At 35.1% G+C, this 23,661-nt stretch overlaps 3 protein-coding genes across 3 annotated transcripts; 1 reads left to right on the top strand and 2 right to left on the bottom strand.

The window, feature by feature from the left end:
- The first annotated feature begins 5,734 nt into the window (after positions 1-5,734).
- LOC144835643 (uncharacterized) lies at positions 5,735-7,686 on the top strand. Its single transcript, XM_078690718.1, has 3 exons — positions 5,735-6,237; positions 6,980-7,042; positions 7,469-7,686. The coding sequence occupies exons 1-3, from the start codon at positions 5,736-5,738 to the stop codon at positions 7,684-7,686; spliced, it is 783 nt and encodes a 260-aa protein (XP_078546844.1). The 5' UTR covers position 5,735.
- A 4,809-nt stretch (positions 7,687-12,495) lies between these two features.
- On the bottom strand, positions 12,496-14,372 carry LOC144835642 (lymphoid-specific helicase-like). The gene is made up of 4 exons (XM_078690717.1): positions 14,359-14,372; positions 13,917-14,074; positions 13,464-13,735; positions 12,496-12,522 (listed from the first exon to the last, which is right to left on the bottom strand). The coding sequence occupies exons 1-4, from the start codon at positions 14,370-14,372 to the stop codon at positions 12,496-12,498; spliced, it is 471 nt and encodes a 156-aa protein (XP_078546843.1).
- A 440-nt stretch (positions 14,373-14,812) lies between these two features.
- Positions 14,813-16,412, bottom strand: LOC144835641 (lymphoid-specific helicase-like). Its single transcript, XM_078690716.1, has 5 exons — positions 16,369-16,412; positions 15,964-16,066; positions 15,622-15,780; positions 15,216-15,318; positions 14,813-14,953 (listed from the first exon to the last, which is right to left on the bottom strand). Exons 1-5 carry the CDS (start codon positions 16,410-16,412, stop codon positions 14,919-14,921), a joined length of 444 nt encoding a protein of 147 aa, XP_078546842.1. The 3' UTR covers positions 14,813-14,918.
- Between the last annotated feature and the right edge of the window lie 7,249 nt (positions 16,413-23,661).

Genomic DNA, 23,661 nt, shown 5'->3' with positions numbered 1-23,661 from the left:
TGTGCCCTTGGGCCAATGTGTGCCCTAGAGCCAATGTGTGCCCTTGGGAAATGTGTGCCCTAGAGCCAATGTGTGCCCTAGGGGCAATGTATGCCCTAGGGGCAATGTGAGCCCTAGAGCCAATGTGTGCCCTAGAGCCAATGTGTGCCCTTGGGAAATGTATGCCCTAGAGCCAATGTGAGCCCTAGGGCCAATGTTGAGAATAAACTGTACAATTTTGTTTTGGGTTACCTGGAGTTTATTTGGAAGGAATGAAGTTATACCAGAATACCAGGATGTTGCAGCATAGTCGAAAATACACTGAATTAATGCAGAGCATAAAAGTTTCCTACTTTGCTTGTCCAACCAAACAGCTAGCCTGTCTGTACAGAAATTTCAATCTGGTTGAATTTGCTTTAGTTTCATAATACATATTCTTCATTTGAAATGCAGTTATCAATTAGTAAATCAAGGTGCTTATAGAATCATGACTAAGGATATTTGATCATTAAAAGTGATTTTGAAATTCTCAATATTTTTAACTTTTCTTTCAAACAAAATGCACTCCGTTTTTTGTGGGTGCATGGACAAAACTTATTTTGAACTAACCACTTGTAACATAATTCCATACCATGACCTAGTTTATGTGAAATGTATAATGGATCACGATGAGCCACCAATCGGCAATAGTTTGCTATCATTATCAATACGACATATCGATAATATAACAAATATAAAGGAGCGGGCCTAGAATACTGCCCTGTGAAACTCCATGAGTACATTGTAATGTTGGGAAAAAGTGTTAATCAATATTAATCAATACAAACAATTTGTCCTCTATTTGATAAATAAGATCTAAACCAATCGATCGACCCAATCCCCATTGCCTCTAAATTCTTACAAAGGAAAGAGTGGTCAACGGTATCAAACTCCTTCTGCAGGTCAAGCATGACCATGTCTACAAAATTACCTTTTGAAATTTGACTTCTAAGACAATCATTTAGGTGAATGAGGACTGAGTCGGTAGAGAGGCCTCTTATAAGACAATCATTTAGGTGAATGAGGACTGAGTCGGTAGAGAAGCCTCTTCTAAGACAATCATTTAGGTGAATGAGGACTGAGTCGGTAGAGAAGCCTCTTCTAAGACAATCATTTAGGTGAATGAGGACTGAGTCGGTAGAGAACCCTCTTCTACGACAATCGTTTAGGTGAATGAGGACTGAGTCGGTAGAGAACCCTCTTCTAAGACAATCATTTAGGTGAATGAGGACTGAGTCGGTAGAGAACCCTCTTCTAAGACAATCATTTAGGTGAATGAGGACTGAGTCGGTAGAGAACCCTCTTCTAAGACAATCATTTAGGTGAATGAGGACTGAGTCGGTAGAGAAGCCTCTTATAAGACAAACATTTAGGTGAATGAGGACTGAGTCGGTAGAGAAGCCTCTTCTAAGACAATCATTTAGGTGAATGAGGACTGAGTCGGTAGAGAACCCTCTTCTAAGACAATCATTTAGGTGAATGAGGACTGAGTCGGTAGAGAACCCTCTTCTAAGACAATCATTTAGGTGAATGAGGACTGAGTCGGTAGAGAACCCTCTTCTAAGACAATCATTTAGGTGAATGAGGACTGAGTCGGTAGAGAACCCTCTTATAAGACAATCATTTAGGTGAATGAGGACTGAGTCGGTAGAGAAGCCTCTTCTAAAACAATCATTTAGGTGAATGAGGACTAAGTCGGTAGAGAACCCTCTTCTAAGACAATCGTTTAGGGGAATAAGGACTGAGTCGGTAGAGAACCCTCTTCTAAGACAATCATTTAGGTGAATGAGGACTGAGTCGGTAGAGAAGCCTCTTATAAGACAATCATTTAGGTGAATGAGGACTGAGTCGGTAGAGAAGCCTCTTTTAAGACAATCATTTAGGTGAATGAGGACTGAGTCGGTAGAGAAGCCTCTTCTAAGACAATCATTTAGGTGAATGAGGACTGAGTCGGTAGAGAAGCCTCTTCTAAGACAATCATTTAGGTGAATGAGGACTAAGTCGGTAGAGAGAAGCCTCTTCTAAGACAATCATTTAGGTGAATGAGGACTGAGTCGGTAGAGAACCCTCTTCTAAGACAATCATTTAGGTGAATGAGGACTGAGTCGGTAGAGAATCCTCTTCTAAGATAATCATTTAGGTGAATGAGGACTGAGTCGGTAGAGAAGCCTCTTATAAGACAATCATTTAGGTGAATGAGGACTGAGTCGGTAGAGAAGCCTCTTCTAAGACAATCATTTAGGTGAATGAGGACTGAGTCGGTAGAGAACCCTCTTCTAAGACAATCATTTAGGTGAATGAGGACTGAGTCGGTAGAGAACCCTCTTCTAAGACAATCATTTAGGTGAATGAGGACTGAGTCGGTAGAGAACCCTCTTCTAAGACAATCATTTAGGTGAATGAGGACTGAGTCGGTAGAGAACCCTCTTCTAAGACAATCATTTAGGTGAATGAGGACTGAGTCGGTAGAGAAGCCTCTTAATAAGACAATCATTTAGGTGAATGAGGACTGAGTCGGTAGAGAAGCCTCTTCTAAGACAATCATTTAGGTGAATGAGGACTGAGTCGGTAGAGAAGCCTCTTCTAAAACAATCATTTAGGTGAATGAGGACTGAGTCGGTAGAGAAGCCTCTTATAAGACAATCATTTAGGTGAATGAGGACTGAGTCGGTAGAGAATTCTCTTCTAAGACAATCATTTAGGTGAATGAGGACTGAGTCGGTAGAGAAGCCTCTTATAAGACAATCATTTAGGTGAATGAGGACTGAGTCGGTAGAGAATTCTCTTCTAAGACAATCATTTAGGTGAATGAGGACTGAGTCGGTAGAGAACCCTCTTATAAGACAATCATTTAGGTGAATGAGGACTGAGTCGGTAGAGAAGCCTCTTCTAAAACAATCATTTAGGTGAATGAGGACTAAGTCGGTAGAGAACCCTCTTCTAAGACAATCGTTTAGGTGAATAAGGACTGAGTCGGTAGAGAACCCTCTTCTAAGACAATCATTTTAGGTGAATGAGGACTGAGTCGGTAGAGAAGCCTCTTATAAGACAATCATTTAGGTGAATGAGGACTGAGTCGGTAGAGAAGCCTCTTCTAAGACAATCATTTAGGTGAATGAGGACTCAGTCGGTAGAGAAGCCTCTTATAAGACAATCATTAAGGTGAATGAGGACTGAGTCGGTAGAGAAGCCTCTTCTAAGACAATCATTTAGGTGAATGAGGACTGAGTCGGTAGAGAAGCCTCTTCTAAAACAATCATTTAGGTGAATGAGGACTGAGTCGGTAGAGAAGCCTCTTATAAGACAATCATTTAGGTGAATGAGGACTGAGTCGGTAGAGAATTCTCTTCTAAGACAATCATTTAGGTGAATGAGGACTGAGTCGGTAGAGAAGCCTCTTATAAGACAATCATTTAGGTGAATGAGGACTGAGTCGGTAGAGAATTCTCTTCTAAGACAATCATTTAGGTGAATGAGGACTGAGTCGGTAGAGAACCCTCTTATAAGACAATCATTTAGGTGAATGAGGACTGAGTCGGTAGAGAAGCCTCTTCTAAAACAATCATTTAGGTGAATGAGGACTAAGTCGGTAGAGAACCCTCTTCTAAGACAATCGTTTAGGTGAATAAGGACTGAGTCGGTAGAGAACCCTCTTCTAAGACAATCATTTAGGTGAATGAGGACTGAGTCGGTAGAGAAGCCTCTTATAACACAATCATTTAGGTGAATGAGGACTGAGTCGGTAGAGAAGCCTCTTTTAAGACAATCATTTAGGTGAATGAGGACTCAGTCGGTAGAGAAGCCTCTTCTAAGACAATCATTTAGGTGAATGAGGACTGAGTCGGTAGAGAAGCCTCTTCTAAGACAATCATTTAGGTGAATGAGGACTGAGTCGGTAGAGAAGCCTCTTCTAAAACCACTTTGAAAAGTATACAATAAATTATTGTCAGACAAGTACTTTTCACGTTGTTTATAAACTACTTTTTCCAAAATTTTAGATACGGTACAATACAAATTGATATGTAATTCTTTATATTATCTTTGGGACCTTCCTTATGGAGAGGCAACACCTTAGCTAATTCCATATCACCACGAACAGAATTCTTAATTATAGATTTGTTAATAATAAACGTTAAAGGCTTTTTAAGAATCTGACTGGAATTTTATCAAAAATGTTTTCTTCGGTAACTTCAGGTAAAACTAATTTGTTCGGAAACACATTTCTAGAGTTGTAAAATGATTAAATAAATTTAGAGTCAGTATAATTATGAAGTATTGCACAAATAAAGTTCAGATACCAGATCAGAAGCAATATTAAAAAAATAGTTATTAAAATGATTAGATATAGTACAAGTTTTAAAACAGTTAATGCCGTCTATATTTATACACAAATGTGAATTCTCATTTCTTTTTATTTAAACCAATTCACTTTAGGTGTTTCCATAACATACATTTTGCAGTTTTTAAATATTATTTAAAAGATTCTAGGTAATTTTCTAAAACTAATTTCTAGGGAATTTTGAATAGAATATTTATAGACGTCGTACGACGGTGCCGATATAATCGTGTACATTGTGTCTTAACAGAAAGACAGTTGGACCGTGGAAAAGTTTTTGTGACGTCACGGCCAAAGTCAGTATAGCATACATATACGTGGATTATGAATAATAATTACACAGTACTTGACGTCAAAGGGAGTGGCGCAGTTGGTGGACAAATCGTCACATTTAACTGTATCGGTATATTGATAGTCCAGATACGAGATCCAGTTACAGTCGAGTCAATTTGTAAGTTTATAATATACTGTATTTCATATATATAATATAGTTCGGAACATTTATTTGCAAAACAATAATATGAGAATATAGGTATAATTCTGATGGTTATGCTTCCATGGTTATTTGAAGTAGAGTGTGGATTGTGGTAAATGTCTTGTTAATATCATGAATCCGTCATCTCAATGAAGGAAAAGGCAATACATTACTCGTATACGAGTATTTTGATTATTCACTGAATAATTTTAACCCAGAAATCTTAAAAGAGTCGGCGTTGTAGTAATTCGTTGCACCATTGACAATCAATGTTTGTATTTGTTTGCAACCTTTGGGCTCAGCCATGGAAATTTTCTACAGAGTTCAACAACAACAAAAGAAGCATTGCTATAAATATCAACGTTATGGTGTTCTACTCAATTGTTTAACTTCATTGTTATAATCTGTTCATACGTATCTGGACTATCAACCCACGCCATAAGTAACGCGTTTTTCATATTTAAAACTCACGACGATGCTGGAATGATAGATAATGTACGCCTATGAAAAACAAATGTACTGGTTTAATCATGAACTGTGTGAAATCAAATGACTTTTGACATTTTTGGTCGAACCAAATAAAACATACAATGTGAGCATTATCTATAAGACAATGTTTAAATCAAAAAATGCTCTAATATGCTTATTCTGACATTGTGTACAATTCAATATGAATAGGTAGGAATGGATTGGGCCATATAAGGAACTAATTCACTCTTTCTGGTATAATCTAAGCTTCTTTATTTGAGTGTGGCATATATGGTAGAAAGGCATATTTTATATACGGTAGAAAAAAAAGATCTGTTTAAAAACCACCATTCCATCGAAGTTGCTAAAATCAGTAAGAAGGAAAATTCGACAAAATTAAACTTTCAGTACGTATTTTTTATTTTTTACAGATTCAAAATGGATGTAGAATTCCAAACATTTCTGAGAGAACTTAGTGAATACTATGCTGGTGTAAACCTGCGATGGCTGAAAATGCTTCTATTTGATATTATACCCATTGGACCTCTTAGTGAAAAATCAGCCCTTGATTTATTTAATCAACTTACTAACCGTGGATTTATTTCCAAAACTGATGTGAAGCTGTTGTCGGACATTGCTGAAGTAACCATGATGGCCTCAGCAACAAAACGCATAGACAAATATAAGAACACTATCCAAAGTAGCGATACAGCGGGTGTAGGATTAACAGCATATCGCAGAGCAATGTTTAATGTGCTAACTAACACTGACAACGACGATTTGATGACGGTTATAGGTTTCTACAAACTGCGTGCCTACAACTATAACAATATATGGGATGTTGTATATCACATTGAGAAAGCTGGACGCTTGAATTCACAAGACGATCGTGACACTTTTGCAAAGCTTATAAACCAACATGCACAAAGTTTTCTAAAAGGTAGATCACCACATTATTATGCATAGTACACTTACTGAGGTCATTTGATTTAAATAGAACCTAATTAGGTCTTTTTCAGTAATTTGCCTTTGGCTATCATTTCTAATAATTTAATCGTTTCAAATTAATTCATTAAACAAAATAACATCCGAGTCGAACAAAAGTGCATGTCTGTTTTCAGTAGTTTGCCTTTGGCGCTTCATGAATTAATATAATAATAATAATACTGACAAGATGAGGGCGTATCAATTTGATCTCTGCATGGTGCGCGTGCGTACAATTGAGGGATTGGCGCTTTCTACCGTACCACGCCGAGAGTGTTAAAGAGTCGCTATCCAACAATACCATGACAGCCCCAGCATTCTAATGGTTGGACATCTGCATATAAAGCAGAATGTTCCGGGTTCGAATCTCAGTTGGGGCGACTTTTTCTCTATCTTACAGATTTCCTCAACTTTATCGTTTCAAATGAAACAATAAACAAAATAACATCCATTTACGTCCGAGTCCGAATAAAGGTGCAATTGTTATAACATAAATATTTCTGTTATGTTAGTTATAGGCCTATTTCTTATTACACGATGAAAGATAATTTATGTTGAATTAATGTTCCCAATAATTGAATTATTTGAGGTATAAAACATTCATTGTAATGTACCGCATAATTTTGCTCTCAATCGGTAGATTTTTTTTAGGTAGAATAATTGTCAAATTTTTTCTTATTATTTTCTTATTAAAACAGGGCAAGTGGCAACCAATAGTAATGAAGAACAAGGAATTCGAAAAGAGGTTAAATCAGAAACAGGTTTGTTGCTTTCAGAATAATAATATTTAAACAAAATCTTGTTTAATGTTTAATTCCAATCTGACCCCATGTAGAACGATATAGCATATTTCCGACACCTCCTGATGGATATAAAATTGTGTTTGCCGCCCTCTATAAATTCGTCTTTTCTACAATCAATGAAAAACGAACAATTATAAATTCATTAACCAAATTAATTAATTAAATTTTCTGTAGCAATAAAACATTCTTAATGCATTAAAAACATGAGATTATCTAGCCCTGCAAAAACATAAATAAATAGTTAACATGATTACATTCATATTCATTTAGTAAAAACACTGCCTAATGGATCGATTGATAATCGGCAATGTAATAATATTAATAATGTTTTCCAAAATAAAATATATTCAGAAAAGATATACTTTAGTTATTTTTCTTAAACAGATGAGAAAGTGTCGACGACTCTTAAAGAACAACAAGGAAAGCGAAGAGAATATAATGACTCCGCCTCACGACGAAACAGAAAATCTGTCTTTGTTACTTTTTTCAAAAGATTGGGCTTGAAAAAATCAGATTCAAGTGAGTTACTTCAGTTATTATGCATTAACATAATAATATGGTATTTGAATGCAATAATTGTACATACAAGATTTCCTATTTAGAAAGTATATTAAGTAAAAATTAGTTGTTTGATGGGTTTAGATAGATTTAAAAATTTATTTTTGAAATAAAGTTTATTAAATAAAATCACATCTCAATTTTGTTCATTTAATCATAATTAATTTGAAAATAACATGTCTAAACAATTCATGAGATTTTGTAATCAAATTCAATAATAGTAATTGACTATTTTTATGCTGATGTACTGTAGAATTACAATCGTATTAACTCAAACACAGTTTAAAGTTTCGTTCTGATTAATTATATATTTTGTTTGCCGCCCTCTATAATCCCTTTCATTTTCATGGATACACGTCACACTCACAGGTACTGTAGTATTTTTTTTTTTTTTTTTTTTTACCATATTTAAAGAGGATGATCCATCCAGCAATTGCTGATCATTAGTGACCCTCAGAGGTTCACAAGACAAACATATATACAAGATGCTCTACATAAACAAAGTCTTATTACAAGTCTTTGGGAGTGGAGTTGTAATTTTGTCCTTAGAAAAAATCCTGACATGTGACGGGACTTGAACCCAGGACCCTTGGAGTGGTAGCCAAGCATCATAACCACCAAGCCACAACTCCACTTAATGCACAGTTGTACATGCCATTTTTGGCATACAAATGTGGATGATCATAAATAAATGTGATTATGACGCAGATTGTGAGTTTAGTTTCACTCATAAACGTACATGCAACAAATAGCCTACCTAATAATAACATTTATTAAAACAGGGCAAGTGGCAACCAGTAGTAATGAAAAACAAGGAATGCCAAAAGATGTTAAATCAGAAACAGGTGAGTTACTAATAATGTACCGTATAATTTTGCTCTCAATCGGTAGTTTTTTATGTAGTATTATTATTTCAATTTTTTCTTATTATTATTCTATTATTAAAACAGGGCAAGTGGCAACCAGTTATATTAGGCCTAATAAAGAACAAGTAATGCCAAAAGAGGTTAAACCAGAAACAGGTGAGTTACTAATAATGTACCGTATAATTTTGCTCTCAATTTTTTTGGTAGTACAGGTATAATTATTTCATTTTTTTTTATGTGATTATTAAAACAGGGCAAGTGGCGACCAGTAGTAGGCATAATGAACAAGGAATTCAAAAAGAGGTTAAATCAGAAACAGGTTAGAATTGCTTTCAGTATAATATTTAAACAAAATCATTTTGAACAACGATAAACAATTATAGGAAGCTTCTCATTTTAAAAACGAAATGTTGTTAACATCATAAGTAAGACTCATATTACACACATTATACCTTTACACAGAAATACTTAGCTTTAAATTAAAAATTGAATGAATAATCAAATCACATCGTCTTACTTTAATTTTGCTCATTTAATCATAATTAATTTGAAATAAAAGACTATAAATGCACAATTGTATATATGCCATTTTGCATGACATTGTGGATAATCATAAATAAATGTAAATAAATCATAAACATCTTACGTAACAAATAGCCTTTTAACTTAACAACATACATGCATGGTATTAAAAAAAAACCTGGGTCGTGTATCATTTAACTCATTTAAATAAAATACGCAAAATCAATTAAATTTAATATTGCAAACCAGTTAATTTTAATTTAGGATAAATGGCAAGGTTTTAAATTAAATTAATTCGTACACGCGTGCAATATTTCTGAATAAAGCAAATTTATTTAAAATTTTAACTTAACTTCCCTATTAAATGAAATGTAAAAACTATCACTTTGAACGAATTTTCTATTATATCTGTTATTTGTTATTGCTTTCGTATTAAGAACACTGAGATGCCTGAAAAATCTTTAATTTGTTATACTACTGTACAACACATTTTTTATTTCACCTACAAAAAAATGAATATATGCGTGTTACAACGCTAATGTCGTAAACAGTAAAAAATCAGCTTTAAAAACCTCCAGCTAGCTACTAATGTTGAAACATCAACAGCTTATGTAGTAAATAAAAACAAAAACAAAACACCATCTACTGTAGTTATTTGAGTAACAAAATTGCCTCATAGCTAATGTAGTTGCTATGGACAGCTGGAGGTTTAATCATAAGCGGTGGATTGCTCTGCATTTAAACGGTTGTTACGATTTGCTGGCGACCACCAGTCGTTTAACCGAGTTTTCTTTCTGATTGATAATAAATTGTGTTTGTCGCCCTCTATATTATTTACTTGGTTTACTACTTCGGCGCGGCTCCAGCACTACTTATTACAGTACTAGAAATTGCAAGGTCCTTATTAAATAAAATAAATTTATTTTACTAAATATTATTTTCGCCATTTTTCTTCGCATCTAGACAAGATTGAAGAATATCTGCTTCAAAGACAAAGGAAATTGTGTAGCCAGGCCAGTAGATTTACACCAGCAACAATGCGTGGTAGATACATAGTTGACATTTCACATATGTTCACTGATTTGGAACTACGTAAAGAAGCTAAAAAGAATAAAGACTGCAAACCAACAACATTAACAGAAGTGGTAGATGTAATCAGTTCCACACCTGGATGTAGAGCTCTTATAGATGGAGAGGGTGGGATAGGTAAAACTACCATATTAAGGCATTTATCATACAACTGGGCTACGGCTACTCAATCGATTAAAACATTTAAAGGTAAAATTGTATTTCTTTTAAGTGTACGGGATTTAGACAAAGATGAAAACATTTCCGATCTCATTGTAAAGCAACTGGATATGGAAGATTTTAATTTAAAAACAGATCTACCAGATGATCCACGGTTGATTAAGAAATTCATAAACAAACATGACGATAAAGTTGTACTGCTACTAGATGGGTTAGACGAATTGAGATTTAATAATCCAAGCGTAATTAGTCTGTTCAAAAAGAACAACCTAGAAGAAAGTACCGTAATACTTACTTCACGATCAGAAAGCATAGATGAATTCGTAAAAGAGAGTGACGTACATGTAAGGGTTAAGGGATTTAATGACGAGAGCATAGGAAAGTATATTGACAAACATTTTGAGTATTTTGAAAAACCAGAATTGGGAAAATCCCTTCGAAACGAATTGAATATTGACACTTACCGGGTTGGGAGAAAACATCCTGAAGCGTATGAAATGTGCAAAAATCCAATGCTGCTTTTTTCAATCTGTTTGCTATGGCAAGACAGTCAAAGCATTCCTAAAGATAAAGCTGAACTCTTTAAAGAAATATTTCGTAATATTTTAAATCAGTTCAACAAACAAAAACAATTCGCAAAGCTTTCTAAATTTGAAGACACACCAGCAAAATACGTAAATGCTATGATATTGCTAGGAAAATGTATGTATGATAGCTTGAAAGTAAATCAACTTTCAATAAACATGAAAGATTTGAATGATAAACATACGAATAAAGATTTGGTTGATATGTCCGTGAAACTTGGATTTGTTTACGAAGACACACCGATTTTAAAATCGAATTTTGATAACGTTTTTATGCCTCCTCACAAATTGATAGTAGAGTCATTGGTGGGATTTTACTTGTGCAAATTATGTGAAAGTGAAGGTATGGAGAATGAGTGCTCAGATGTACAAACATTACTTACACCATTGGATGATGATGAGTGGGAGGTGATACGAGAGAGTGAGCATTTATACAGAGCGACAGAGTTTGCAACTGGTTTCCTTGGTGATAAAGCTGGCGGTTTCCTCAAGCACTGGGTTACAAATAGTTTGTCAACATATCGCAATCTGCCGAGAAATTTAAACTTTGTTAAAAAAGAACATAAAGATGATGTGGTAAATGAATTAATTAATTACATGACAAGCAAAGATTTAGAAATAAATAATCATTTGGATGATATATCTAGCTCCATAAGAATGTTTATTGATGACATTAGTCCAGGTGTACAATGTGACGGGCATTTCATACGTCTAATTATGCAATTGTATTGTATGCAATATGATAGTGTTAGTGTCGGTGACTTTTGTAGTAAGATGGCATTGGAGCGAAAGGGAAGAGTTATTGCACACATTTTAGGCATTGACGATAAATGTGGCAGTGTTATGATTGGGAATCTATCACGTGATGTATTTAATGACTTTGTATCAGAATTTCAATTAGCATTACGTCATCTCGGTATCTGTGATAGTGAACTTCACAACATTGATGTTAATACATTGTCTTCATTACTCATTATGTGTCCTAAGCTGTGGCAGCTTGTCATGTTGGATTGCAATCTATCAGCTGACGACATTCGTCACGTGTCTGAAAAGTGTTCAATAAGAAATATTACATTTAATCATCTTTAGTTTTCACTGATAACGTATGTTACTTCTACTATATAACAGACACATTTTTAAATCTCGCAGCAAGCAGGTGTCAATTTTTGATATCGCAAATAATTGCATTTCTAACATTAAATTTGTATTTAATATAAAAACGACCTTTTATATATAAATCGTATAGTAGATTAAATCAATATGATAATCTAAAACATAAAATGTTTTTAAACATTTTATTTTGACATACTTACCTTCATCAACGGAGCGCGCGCGCGTACTTCCGCACGCGGCACACTAGCAACGGAAGTAATAATTATTAACAGCTGTAGCATGCAGATAAACAAGAATGTTTGTTTCTTATTTATTATAATCTTTATAAGCTGTGCTGCCATATTTAATGATAATGATTCTTTTATAATAATGCAATGTTTTTTACTTGATATATTGTATAGAATTGGTTGTGCGTGTTTTAAAGTAATTATGTGATAATATTATGTGATAAAATAATATTAAATCGTAAATGTAATTTCACCCTTTACTTTTAGTATTGGATGGTTTTAACCATCCAATACTAAAAGTAAAGTGGTACAACTTGAAACTACAAAACATAACATGAACATAATGATGAAACGTAATTTGTTATCAAAAGCAGTTTTATTAAATGAAAACGTAATTAGAAATTAAATTAACAAATAAACACATTATGAGATGTCTTTGGCACAGTAACAACAACAGAACAAAGTTGTAGTAGAATTTGTAAAACTAAAAATGACAAAAATCAAACAATGAAGACATTATATAATATAGTTTGATATCAATTTCAATTTCATTAGTGTGTTTTTAAATATATATTTTGGATGTAGACTTATTTTTTATGTTATGATGTAGAAATAGTGAAATATAATTCTGTATAAAATAAATTTAAGGGTGAAAATATATAGATTGGAATAATTAAAAGTTCTCCTTAATGTTCAGATATATTTGTGTACAGTCTTTGATTTTCTTTATGTTGTAAGAGTAATAACACTTGGTGTTAACAATAGTTTAAACCTGAACACTGTGCTGACTTGTAATAACACTTGGTATTAACAATAGTTTAAACCTGAACACTGTGCTGACTTGTAATAACACTTGGTGTTAACAATAGTTTAACCTGAACACTGTGCTGACTTGTAATAACACTTGGTGTTAACAATAGTTTAAACCTGAACACTGTGCTGACTTGTAATAACACTTGGTGTTAACAATAGTTTAAACCTGAACACTGTGCTGACTTGTAATAACACTTGGTGTTAACAATAGTTTAAACCTGAACACTGTGCTGACTTGTAAATAACACTTGGTGTTAATAATAGTTTAAACCTGAACACTGTGCTGACTTGTAATAACACTTGGTGTTAACAATAGTTTAAACCTGAACACTGTGCTGTGCAGAAAACAACAGTAACTACTTGCATAGAAATAAATGTCATAAATACCATTAACGATCCCAGATTTCAATTTGTGCAATATTGGGTATACAGTATGTGAACCCAGTACTGAGATCCTTAACGCCATGACATTCTCATCGCAGGATTCCAGAACCTTAAACACTTCATTCTCCTTTACTGGTTTCAATTTTTTTCCCGAGTTATTCTCAACAAGGTCGCTGCGATCCAATAGGAGCTCAAGATCTGCGTCGCTGATGACTTGTTCTTCACAGTTTTTGATAATGCCAGAGTGATCAGTGGAGCGTAACACTTTTAGTAGTTCCATGGGATCCATCACAGCTTTTGAGTCTCTCACCATAGTTTTACTGCCTTTGAATTTACCTAAAAAAAACAAGATAATGAATTTTTGAAATGAATGAGAACAATCAATGCCTAGAAGTTTGCATACTACTGTAGAAGTCTATAAAACAATATGATTAATTTAACGTATTCATTTGAATAAACGCCCCGGGCGTTTATTGTTCAGGAGGGTTTTTAGGGAGGTGTGAAAGACAAAACTGACCTTGATGATGAATGACCATCTTCTCCAGCTTCCTCTTTGCAGCTGCTCTCTCCACTATCTTCTGGTCAATGGTGTTAATGGTTACTAACCTGTACACAATCAATTTCTTGACCAATTCTGTGGCATCTATCTTGGGCTTGTAGATCTGACTGTGGATTCTATAATATAACTATAAATGCTACTTTACAATGTATTGAAAGTGACTACACTAAAACAAACATTACACCACAAGCTTGTGACTAATTATTATACCATGGGTTCAAGGATGTAGCCAATCAGACATGCTGAAATGAGTCATGTGTGCGCTCTTTATTTTTTCACCATCATGCACTCGAGTGCAAAAAGTGCGCAGCAAAAAAGCATATTGCACTCTGTGTGTAAATCGTATGGCAGATTATTGATCACGCTGTAATAAAATGTAGTAATTATTTATTTAACTTACCCAATCACTGTCATATATAATGACTGTGTCAGCTGTTGTCAAGTTGATGCCTACCCAATCACTGTCATATATAATGACTGTCAGCTGTTGTCAAGTTGATGCCTAACCCACCAGCTCTTGTTGAAAGCAGAAAGATGAAATAATCAGGACCATTGCTAAAATTACTAGTCTGAGAAAGATAAGAACAAAACTTCCTTCCACTAATTTTGAATAATTGAGAAAAACAAACATGATTTGTGGCTGCTACACCTAACTGATACTAAAGATAATTATCATTAGGTGGACATTTGGTAAAAATTAAGACAAACACATTTTCCATCTCTATCAGTAAAAACATTCATAATACTAATTAACATAATACAGCAGTAGTTGGTAAAAACAGAATGTGTGTATCAACTTAATTCAGTATCATTTATATTTACAAGTTCTTCCAAATAATTCTAAATTTCTTCTTCTTCACCATGCGGGTGCTTATCTGTTGTTGTCTCTCAGCAAAAGCCATGCTGCCATCTAGACAACAGTAGTTGTGGTTTCTTAGGTGGCAGTAATCTTCAAGTATGTCAAGCATTGAGGTCATCTGGGAAAAGATCAGGACCTACAGACAAACATATCAGACATTGAGGTCATCTGGGATAAGATCAGGACCTACAGACAAACATATCAGACATTGAGGTCATCTGGGAAAAGATGAGGACCTACAGACAAACATATCAGACATTGAGGTCATCTGGGATAAGATCAGGACCTACAGACAAACAGACATATAATTCAGATGTTTTTATAAAATAAGCTGGTACCAATTGCCAATTTCATTAACTTATTACATTCTTTTAAAAATGAATATTTAAGATTGATACCTTGAGATTCCTCAGTTTCATTAAATACAATGGAGCAGTCGACCGTTTTAGAGCATCCTCTCTTGGGTCGACCTTTTGGGGTCAATGTTACCTCTTCTTTTTTCTGTGGAACACAAGGACGCCAAGATGAGTGACAACAACATTCTTTTTATATACACTTCAATAGTTTGGAACTTAATAACCTATGGCACCTAAACAAACTATAGAAAGTGTGGCACAATTTTTTAACTTTTAGTTATCAACCAATCATTGGCTAATTCTTACTGCAATTTCTCAGCTGCAGAATCTCGCCTCATTTATTTTAGCAGGTGTTTCTAATTTCATGTTAACTAACCCTAGATACTCTGGCTTGTAGGCAGCTAGGTTGATTATAACAGAGCCATGGCACGTGATGCACTGTTCTTACCTTGGGTTTGACCTTATTAATAATTGACCTGTCTAGAGGTGATGCGTAGAATGCTTGTTGAATACTCGTCATTGGTGCATTTACAATGATCTCTTTCTTTGGAGGTATTGTCAGGTCAACATCTGTCTTTAAGCGTCGTAATAAAAATGGCGTCAAGATCTATAACATACAAACAGTTTTATTACAGAATAAAATTACAAACAGAAAATATCAACATTAATCTGTGCTTGCATTTAAGGCCAGTATAATCTGTTCCATTCTCATCGGGACTATAATTGGTCGATTTAACGTTCGGTCTGATAGATGGATCTAAGAAAATGTTAACTGATTTGTTGGCAGTACCTGGTGCATCATGGATATAACATGTTGTTCTCTCTCCTTAGCTACAATGGCTTCTTCATCTTTGTGACTTGAAAATGAATTAAAATCAAACCAGGATTCAAACCTGAAAAATAAAATAAAGAAAATTGACATCCACATCAGTTTTGTTCTTATACAGAGGGAAATTGTTTGGTGGGCAGTGATTGACATGTTTGCCTTTCACACCTGCTCCGGAAAATAAAAATCATGTCGCATTTTGTTTTGTTTTCACGACGCACCATGTGCCATGTTCTTTTTCCTCGATATGCATGTAGCTGCATGACACGTCATGAAAACAAAAAGTCACTAATGCTGTACGACGCACAATCTGTTGCGAACCTCAACTGGAGCTGGACCGGATCCAAATTGATAACAATTAATACTTACGTTTGTAGATTATCAAACACTTCTGGTAGTAAGAAGTTTAGCATAGACCACAACTCAGACAGGTTGTTTTGAAGTGGGGTAAGTAGAAGTAAGTAGAAGTCTGTTGGCAGATTGGTACGTCTTTAGTTCTCTAAAATAAACATAGTTGAATACAAATCAAACAATTTATCTTACCACCTTATTATTTAAATAGCTTGTATAAAGTTGGAGGCAAATTTGCACTGCTATAAATTCATTACAAACATGTTGGGATATTTCTTTAAACATGATGGTGGTTTCCAAACAGTTAAAGTGGTACGTAAGGCTAGGTTACAGGCCCGTAACCAGGGGGGGATCGGGGGGATCGTACGATCCCCCCGCTGAACAGCGAGTTCCGCTTGGCCTCCCACTTTTTTTTTGCTGGGCATACTAACACAACACGACGATTGTTCACTACAGGCCTAGTCAAGCATTAATAAATTTAATTAATATATATATATATATTTTAACTAAAATATAAAAACCTAACACTAAAATTTACAAGATAAGTTCTATTTGATAACTGCTGAACATCGTGGTTCTGGAGCTCTAGCGAGCTGTACACAGAGCATGCATAGTTGTTTGCTTGACATAACAGGGTATTCCCCTACACAGGTCTCCGCGTGCGTGTGACGTGCCCAGCCAGCTGCTTGATAGAGAAAGCATGCAGCTCACACGCAAGTGCAAGATGCAACGGTTGAGTGAATTCAGAGATCATCTTAATTCCATGGTTTTTTACCTAAACACCACATGATGGTGAATATGCCTGTTAAAGTCTCAATGATACGATCCCTAATGTACCATGTTGTTGCTAGGAGGCTTGAAAGGAGGAGGGATCTAGCCTAATTTCGGTCGGCAAGAGAATGCCGTCCTCTGACAATATAAGGTCGGCAATTGAAATTTGTGGGCTGGTAATTACACCAACTTATAGTTCATAAACAAAAGAGAATAGCCGGAAATGCGATTTGCGGCCATAGGCCTATAGAGAAAAAAAAATCGAGGGTATGGTTCCAGTGGCGGATCTAGCGGGGGCGTATGGGGCGTAAAGTACAGGCAAGTTGTTAGCTTGCATTTGGTACCCTAGGTAAGTATCAGCTGCATGTTCCACATGTCGTAATTTGCGAGCTTTAGAGTGTTTGGTAAATGACATTATGAGATGTTTGTAAATCGTTTTAAACGACTTGCAATGCGCTAGAACGTCAAAATTTCCAGGGGCCGTCGGCCCCTGGACCCCGACCGGGGGCCCTTGCCGGCCCCCTGGCCCCCATCCTATGTTTGCTCGCTTCGCTCGCAAAGCTACGCCACCCCTATTTCAATATCCTGGATCCGCCCCTGGGTTCCACTAAAGAACTTAACGATCCACCCCGCCGTCAAACCTGGTTACGGCCCTGGGTTATGAACAGACTTAAGTTGGTATGTGAAATATAAGCTGGGTAGAATCAATTTAGGTTAGGCTCAACTTCACTCAGCACAAATACTTCTTTACATATGACACTCTGTGTGTAAATCGTATGGCAGATTATTGATCACGCTGTAATAAAATGTAGTAATTATTTATTTAACTAACCCAATCACTGTCATATATAATGACTGTGTCAGCTGTTGTCAAGTTGATGCCTAACCCACCAGCTCTTGTTGAAAGCAGAAAGATGAAATAATCAGGATCATTGCTAAAATTACTACCCAGGCCTAGTATAGTAGTAGGCTACTAAACTAGGCTAGTTAGAAGTCACACTTCCCTCATGCGCTGCGACTCTCTAGTTTGTGTGGGCTAGAAAAGAGAGGAAAAAAATGGTACACGCACGACTGCTGGCTGCCTGTGCGTGGTGGAGGCCTATAGTAGAAGTAGGGATATAACAATTGATGTGTTCATAATTGTCACGTTAGTTAGGTGCCATGCAGGCACCAGTAGAGTCTAGGCCTAGCATATTACCAAAAAAGAAACAAACTAACACCCAGCTTACCTAAGTTTTGTGGCTCTTAAAAGAAACTACATCAGGCCTAGGCCTAGGCCTACACCTTTTTATTATTCATAAAGGCCGCGCTGTGTGAATTGATACCAACCAAACCATTAACCACCTGCTCTACTACTCGTTTTAAATAGAAACCAAAGAGCGCCTTCAACGGACAACATGACACCGTACCAGTTTTTTTAAAATAATTTATTTTACCAATTTAAATTTTCATCACTATTTCGATATCAAAATATAACTCTATTCATTTATTTTTTTTCCTACCCAGAATTTAAATACAATACAACAACAATTGTTTTGTAATATTGTCGGCGCAGTGACGATGCGATAATGCTGAGTCATCATGATGATGCCAGTTTTAGCATAAAAAAACACTATAGCAAATAATTATATAAAAGGTATAAAATGATGAATGCCGACTGAACAAAGAAAGACAATGGAACAATATGAGAATTGTTTGAAGGTTTGCTTGGCGAAATCAAATGTATATAAGAGGAGGATATAAATGTAAAGAAGCGAAGGTTACAGGGAACCAAGAGCAATCTACAGAAGATGGAATTTTCAGTCTCCTGTTCTCAAATAAAGATGTTGAAAATATCGTCGGTGCAACTCCACTAAAAGATTATATACATGTTCACTACCTGAAGTACATAGCCCATATCTGTCGAGAACCAAATAACACATTAACAAAACGAATGCTCTTTGCACAAGCCCGAAAACTATACTATCGTGACCCATGGATCAAATTAAGCAATCTCCTTCAGTGCGATCCTAGTCAAGCTAAGAAGCTAACCCAGTCAAGGAAGCCCTTCAACAGTCGGACCCAGCATATATTTGGATGCTAGAGAAGACTGCCTCTTGGATGCGACTGGCATCAGTGGGAGGAACAAAACTGTACTGTACTGCAGTACCCACGTACGCGTATATATGAGTTCTGAAATGAATGAATTGTTGGGTTTCTCGACGTTTCAATCATTAATTTACTTTGATCATCCTGTTTGTGAGAATCAGAAAACAAACTCCTCACTCTTAAGCAGGACGTCGGATCATAATTATCTATGAACATCAAAGCATAATTGATCGAAACGTTGAGAAACTCACGTCATTTTCAGAACCAAATAGGTTACCGTACGTTTTATTTAAAAATTATATTATGTATATTGATCTTGACATTTAAATCGAGGATTCTGTGTGTTTTTCTAAAAATAGTTTAGTGTAATTTTGAGTGAATATGTATAGACTTCAGTAATCCTATTGTGCTTCTACAGAAAGACCTGCACTAAACTGTGAAACAGCTTTTGTGACGTCACGGCCAAAGTCAATATAGCGACATGTGATCGTGATATTAAAGTTGACCTAAAAAGGGTGCAGTTGCTTCCAAATGAATATTGGAATAATTGATAGTTCTTTTGCAATTTATATTTGTATAAGTGTTTTTGGATACAATCATCAATCTACCTACCATAAAAATTATTATCTGCAATCACGAATTGCAATGTTTTATTACTATGTCGGATGCATTTGTTTGTTTGTTTTATTCGGTACAATTAACATACCAAGGATTACCCATAGATCTAAGCTTTCCAATGGGATGGGGTCCTTAACAAAAACATAGACAATTTCACAAAAATATAACAACAGTACTAACATAAAGCTTTATAACACGTTTATACTCATTAGGTGTTTTTATACCTTTTATGTTTGATGGAAGATTATTCCAATCTTTAATATAGTATGATAATAAAATGTTTTCGAAGCTAACACTTTGATATTAGGAATTACAAAATGTTCATTTAATTTCCTCGTACAGTACGTATGTTGTTTAGAAATATTTGTAAAATTGTCTGCTAAAAAAGTGGAATCTACATCATGGTATATCTTATAGGCGTGGTCCTATAATAGTGCAATCTACATCATGGTATATCTTATAGGCGTGGTCCTATAATAGTGTAATCTACATCATGGTATATCTTATAGGCGTGGACCTATAATAGTGTAATCTACATCATGGTATATCTTATAGGCGTGGACCTATAATAGTGTAATCTACATCATGGTATATCTTATAGGCGTGGACCTATAATAGTGTAATCTACATCATGGTATATCTTATAGGCATGGGCCTATAATAGTGTAATCTACATCATGGTATATCTTATAGGCGTGGACCTATAATAGTGTAATCTACATCATGGTATATCTTATAGGCGTGGACCTATAATAGTGTAATTAACATCATGGTATATCTTATAGGCGTGGACCTATAATAGTGTAATCAACATCATGGTATATCTTATAGGCGTGGACCTATAATAGTGGAACCTACATCATGGTATATCTTATAGGCGTGGACCTATAATAGGCCTAGTGGAATCTACATCATGGTATATCTTATAGGCGTGGACCTATAATAGTGTAATCTACATCATGGTATATCTTATAGGCGTGGGCCTATAATAGTGTAATCTACATCATGGTATATCTTATAGGCGTGGACCTATAATAGTGGAATCTACATCATGGTATATCTTATAGGCGTGGACCTATAATAGTGGAATCTACATCATGGTATATCTTATAGGCGTGGACCTATAATAGTGGAATCTACATCATGGTATATCTTATAGGCGTGGACCTATAATAATGTAATCTACATCATGGTATATCTTATAGGCGTGGACCTATAATAGTGGATTCTACATCATGGTATATCTTATAGGCGTGGGCCTATAATAGTGTAATCTACATCATGGTATATCTTATAGGCGTGGGCCTATAATAGTGTAATCTACATCATGGTATATCTTATAGGCGTGGACCTATAATAGTGTAATCTACATCATGGTATATCTTATAGGCGTGGACCTATAATAGTGTAATCTACATCATGGTATATCTTATAGGCGTGGACCTATAATAGTGTAATCTACATCATGGTATATCTTATAGGCGTGTGTCTATAATAGTGGAATCTACATCATGGTATATCTTATAGGCGTGGACCTATAATAGTGGAATCTACATCATGGTATATCTTATAGGCGTGTGCCTATAATAGTGTAATCTACATCATGGTATATCTTATAGGCGTGGACTTATAATAGTGTAGTCTACATCATGGTATATCTTATAGGCGTGGACCTATAATAGTGTAATCTACATCATGGTATATCTTATAGGCGTGGACATAATAGTGTAATCTACATCATGGTATATCTTATAGGCGTGGACCTATAATAATACCTGAAGTCTATCTTAGAAATCTAACTCTGTGGTTTATGTTCAGATAACCAACAGCTTTTAGTTGTTCCTGACCAATGTGTGCCCATGGGCAGTGTGTGCCCTAGGGGAATTGTGTGCCCTAGGGCCAATGTGTGCCCTAGAGCCAATGTGTGCCCTAGGACCAATGTGTGCCCTAGGGGCAATGTGTCCCCTACAAAATTACCTTTTGAAATTTGACTTCTAAGACAATCATTTAGGTGAATGAGGACTGAGTCGGTAGAGAAGCTTCTTTTAAAACCACAGTTAAAGTTAAAAGTATACAATAAATTATTGTCAGACAAGTACTTTTCACGTTGTTTATAAACTACTTTTTTTTAGATACGGTACTTAAAATACTAATTGGTCTGTAATTCCTTACATTATCTTTGGGACCTTTCTTATGGAGAGGCAACATCTTAGCTAATTTCATATCACAAGGAACAGAATTCTTAATTATAGATTTGTTAATAATAAACGTTAAAGGCTTTTTAATAATCTGGCTGCGATTTTATCAAAATGTTTTCTTCGGTAACTTCAGGTAAAACTAATTTGTTCGGAAACACATTTCTAAAGTGAGTTCAGATAGCAGATCAGAAGCAATATTACAAAAATAGTTATTAAAATGATTAGATATAGTGCAAATATTAAAACATTTATTGCCGTCTATATTTATACACAAATGTGAATTGTCATTTCTTTTCTTTCTTTAAGTATTTAAACCAATTCCCTTTTGGTGTTTCCATAACATTCATTTTGCAGTTTTTTAATATTATTTAAAAAGATTTTAGGTGGTAATTTTCTAAAAATACTTTCTATGGAATTTTGAATGGAATATTTATAGACGTCGTACGACCCTGCCGATATAATCGTGTACATTGTGTTTCAACAGAAATTTAGTTGGACCGTGGAAAAGTTTTTGTGACGTCACGGCCAAAGTCAGTATAGCATACATATACGTGGATTATGAATAATAATTATACAGTAGTTGACGTCAAAGGGAGTGGCGCAGTTGCTGGTACAAATCGTCACATTTGACTGTATCGGTATATTGATAGTCCAGATACGAGATCCAGTTACAGTCGAGTCAATTTGTAAGTTTATAATATACTGTATTTCATATATATAATAATAGTTCGGAACATTTATTTGCAAAACAATAATATGAGAATATAAGTATAATTATGGTGGTTATGCTTCCATGGTTATTTGAAGTAGAGTGTGGGTTGTGGTAAATGTCTTGTTAATATCATGAATCCGTCATCTCAATGAAGGAAAAGGCAATACATTACTCGTATACGATCGAGTATTTTGATTATTCACTGAATAATTTTAACCCAGAAATCTTAAAAGAGTCGGCGTTGTAGTAATTCGTTGCACCATTTACAATCAATGTTTGTATTTGTTTGCAACCTTTGGGCTCAGCCATGGACATTTTCTACAGAGTTCAACTATAACAAAAGAAGCATTGCTATAAATATCAACGTTATGGTTTTCTACTCAATTGTTTAACTTCATTGTTATAATCTGTTCATACGTATCAGGACTATGAACACACGCCATGACTAACGCGTTTTTCATATTTAAAACTCACGACGATGCTGGGTATGATAGATAGTGTACGCCTATGAAAAACAAATGTACTGGTTTAATGAACTGTGCCTCAAGACGGTGCTGGATATGATAGATAATGTACGCCTATGAACAACAAATGTACTGGTTTAATCATATGAACTGTGTGAAATCAAATGACTTTTTACATTTTTGGTCGAACCAAATAAAACATAAAATGTGAGCATTTTCTATAAGAAAAAAATAAGAAAATAATGGTCTATTATGCTTATTAATAACATTCTGACATTGTGTACAATTCAATGTATGAAATAGGAATAGTGACATTACACTTAAGTAAGTTATTAAGGAACTCATTCACTCTTCCTGATATAATCTAAAGCTTTTCTGTTTGAGTGGGTTAGTCGAAGATGGCATTTCGAAGGCATGTTTTCATATTTTAAAAACAAGATTTGTTTAAAAACTAGCATGT

The sequence above is a fragment of the Antedon bifida genome, chromosome 2 (assembly GCF_963402885.1).
Source record: "Antedon bifida chromosome 2, ecAntBifi1.1, whole genome shotgun sequence".
NCBI lineage: Eukaryota > Metazoa > Echinodermata > Crinoidea > Comatulida > Antedonidae > Antedon > Antedon bifida.
The sequence above is the reverse complement of the archived record's forward strand: the minus strand, read 5'-3'. Positions and strand labels throughout refer to the sequence as shown.

Excerpts from the sequence above, each read along its gene's own strand:
- LOC144835643 (XM_078690718.1), top strand. The coding sequence starts at position 5,736 with ATGGATGTAGAATTCCAAACATTTCTGAGAGAACTTAGTGAATACTAT. Across the intron at positions 6,238-6,979 it reads TGCACAAAGTTTTCTAAAAG|GGCAAGTGGCAACCAATAGT; the intron begins GTAGATCACCAC and ends TTATTAAAACAG. Across the intron at positions 7,043-7,468 it reads AGAGGTTAAATCAGAAACAG|ATGAGAAAGTGTCGACGACT; the intron begins GTTTGTTGCTTT and ends TTTCTTAAACAG.
- LOC144835642 (XM_078690717.1), bottom strand. Across the intron at positions 13,736-13,916 it reads GATGGTCATTCATCATCAAG|GTAAATTCAAAGGCAGTAAA; the intron begins GTCAGTTTTGTC and ends TGTTTTTTTTAG. Across the intron at positions 12,523-13,463 it reads TCATGGCGTTAAGGATCTCA|TTTCAAGTTGTACCACTTTA; the intron begins GTACTGGGTTCA and ends TATGTTTTGTAG.
- LOC144835641 (XM_078690716.1), bottom strand. The coding sequence starts at position 16,412 with ATGCTAAACTTCTTACTACCAGAAGTGTTTGATAATCTACAAAC. Across the intron at positions 16,067-16,368 it reads GTGTTTGATAATCTACAAAC|GTTTGAATCCTGGTTTGATT; the intron begins GTAAGTATTAAT and ends TTTATTTTTCAG. Across the intron at positions 15,781-15,963 it reads TTATATCCATGATGCACCAG|ATCTTGACGCCATTTTTATT; the intron begins GTACTGCCAACA and ends TGTATGTTATAG.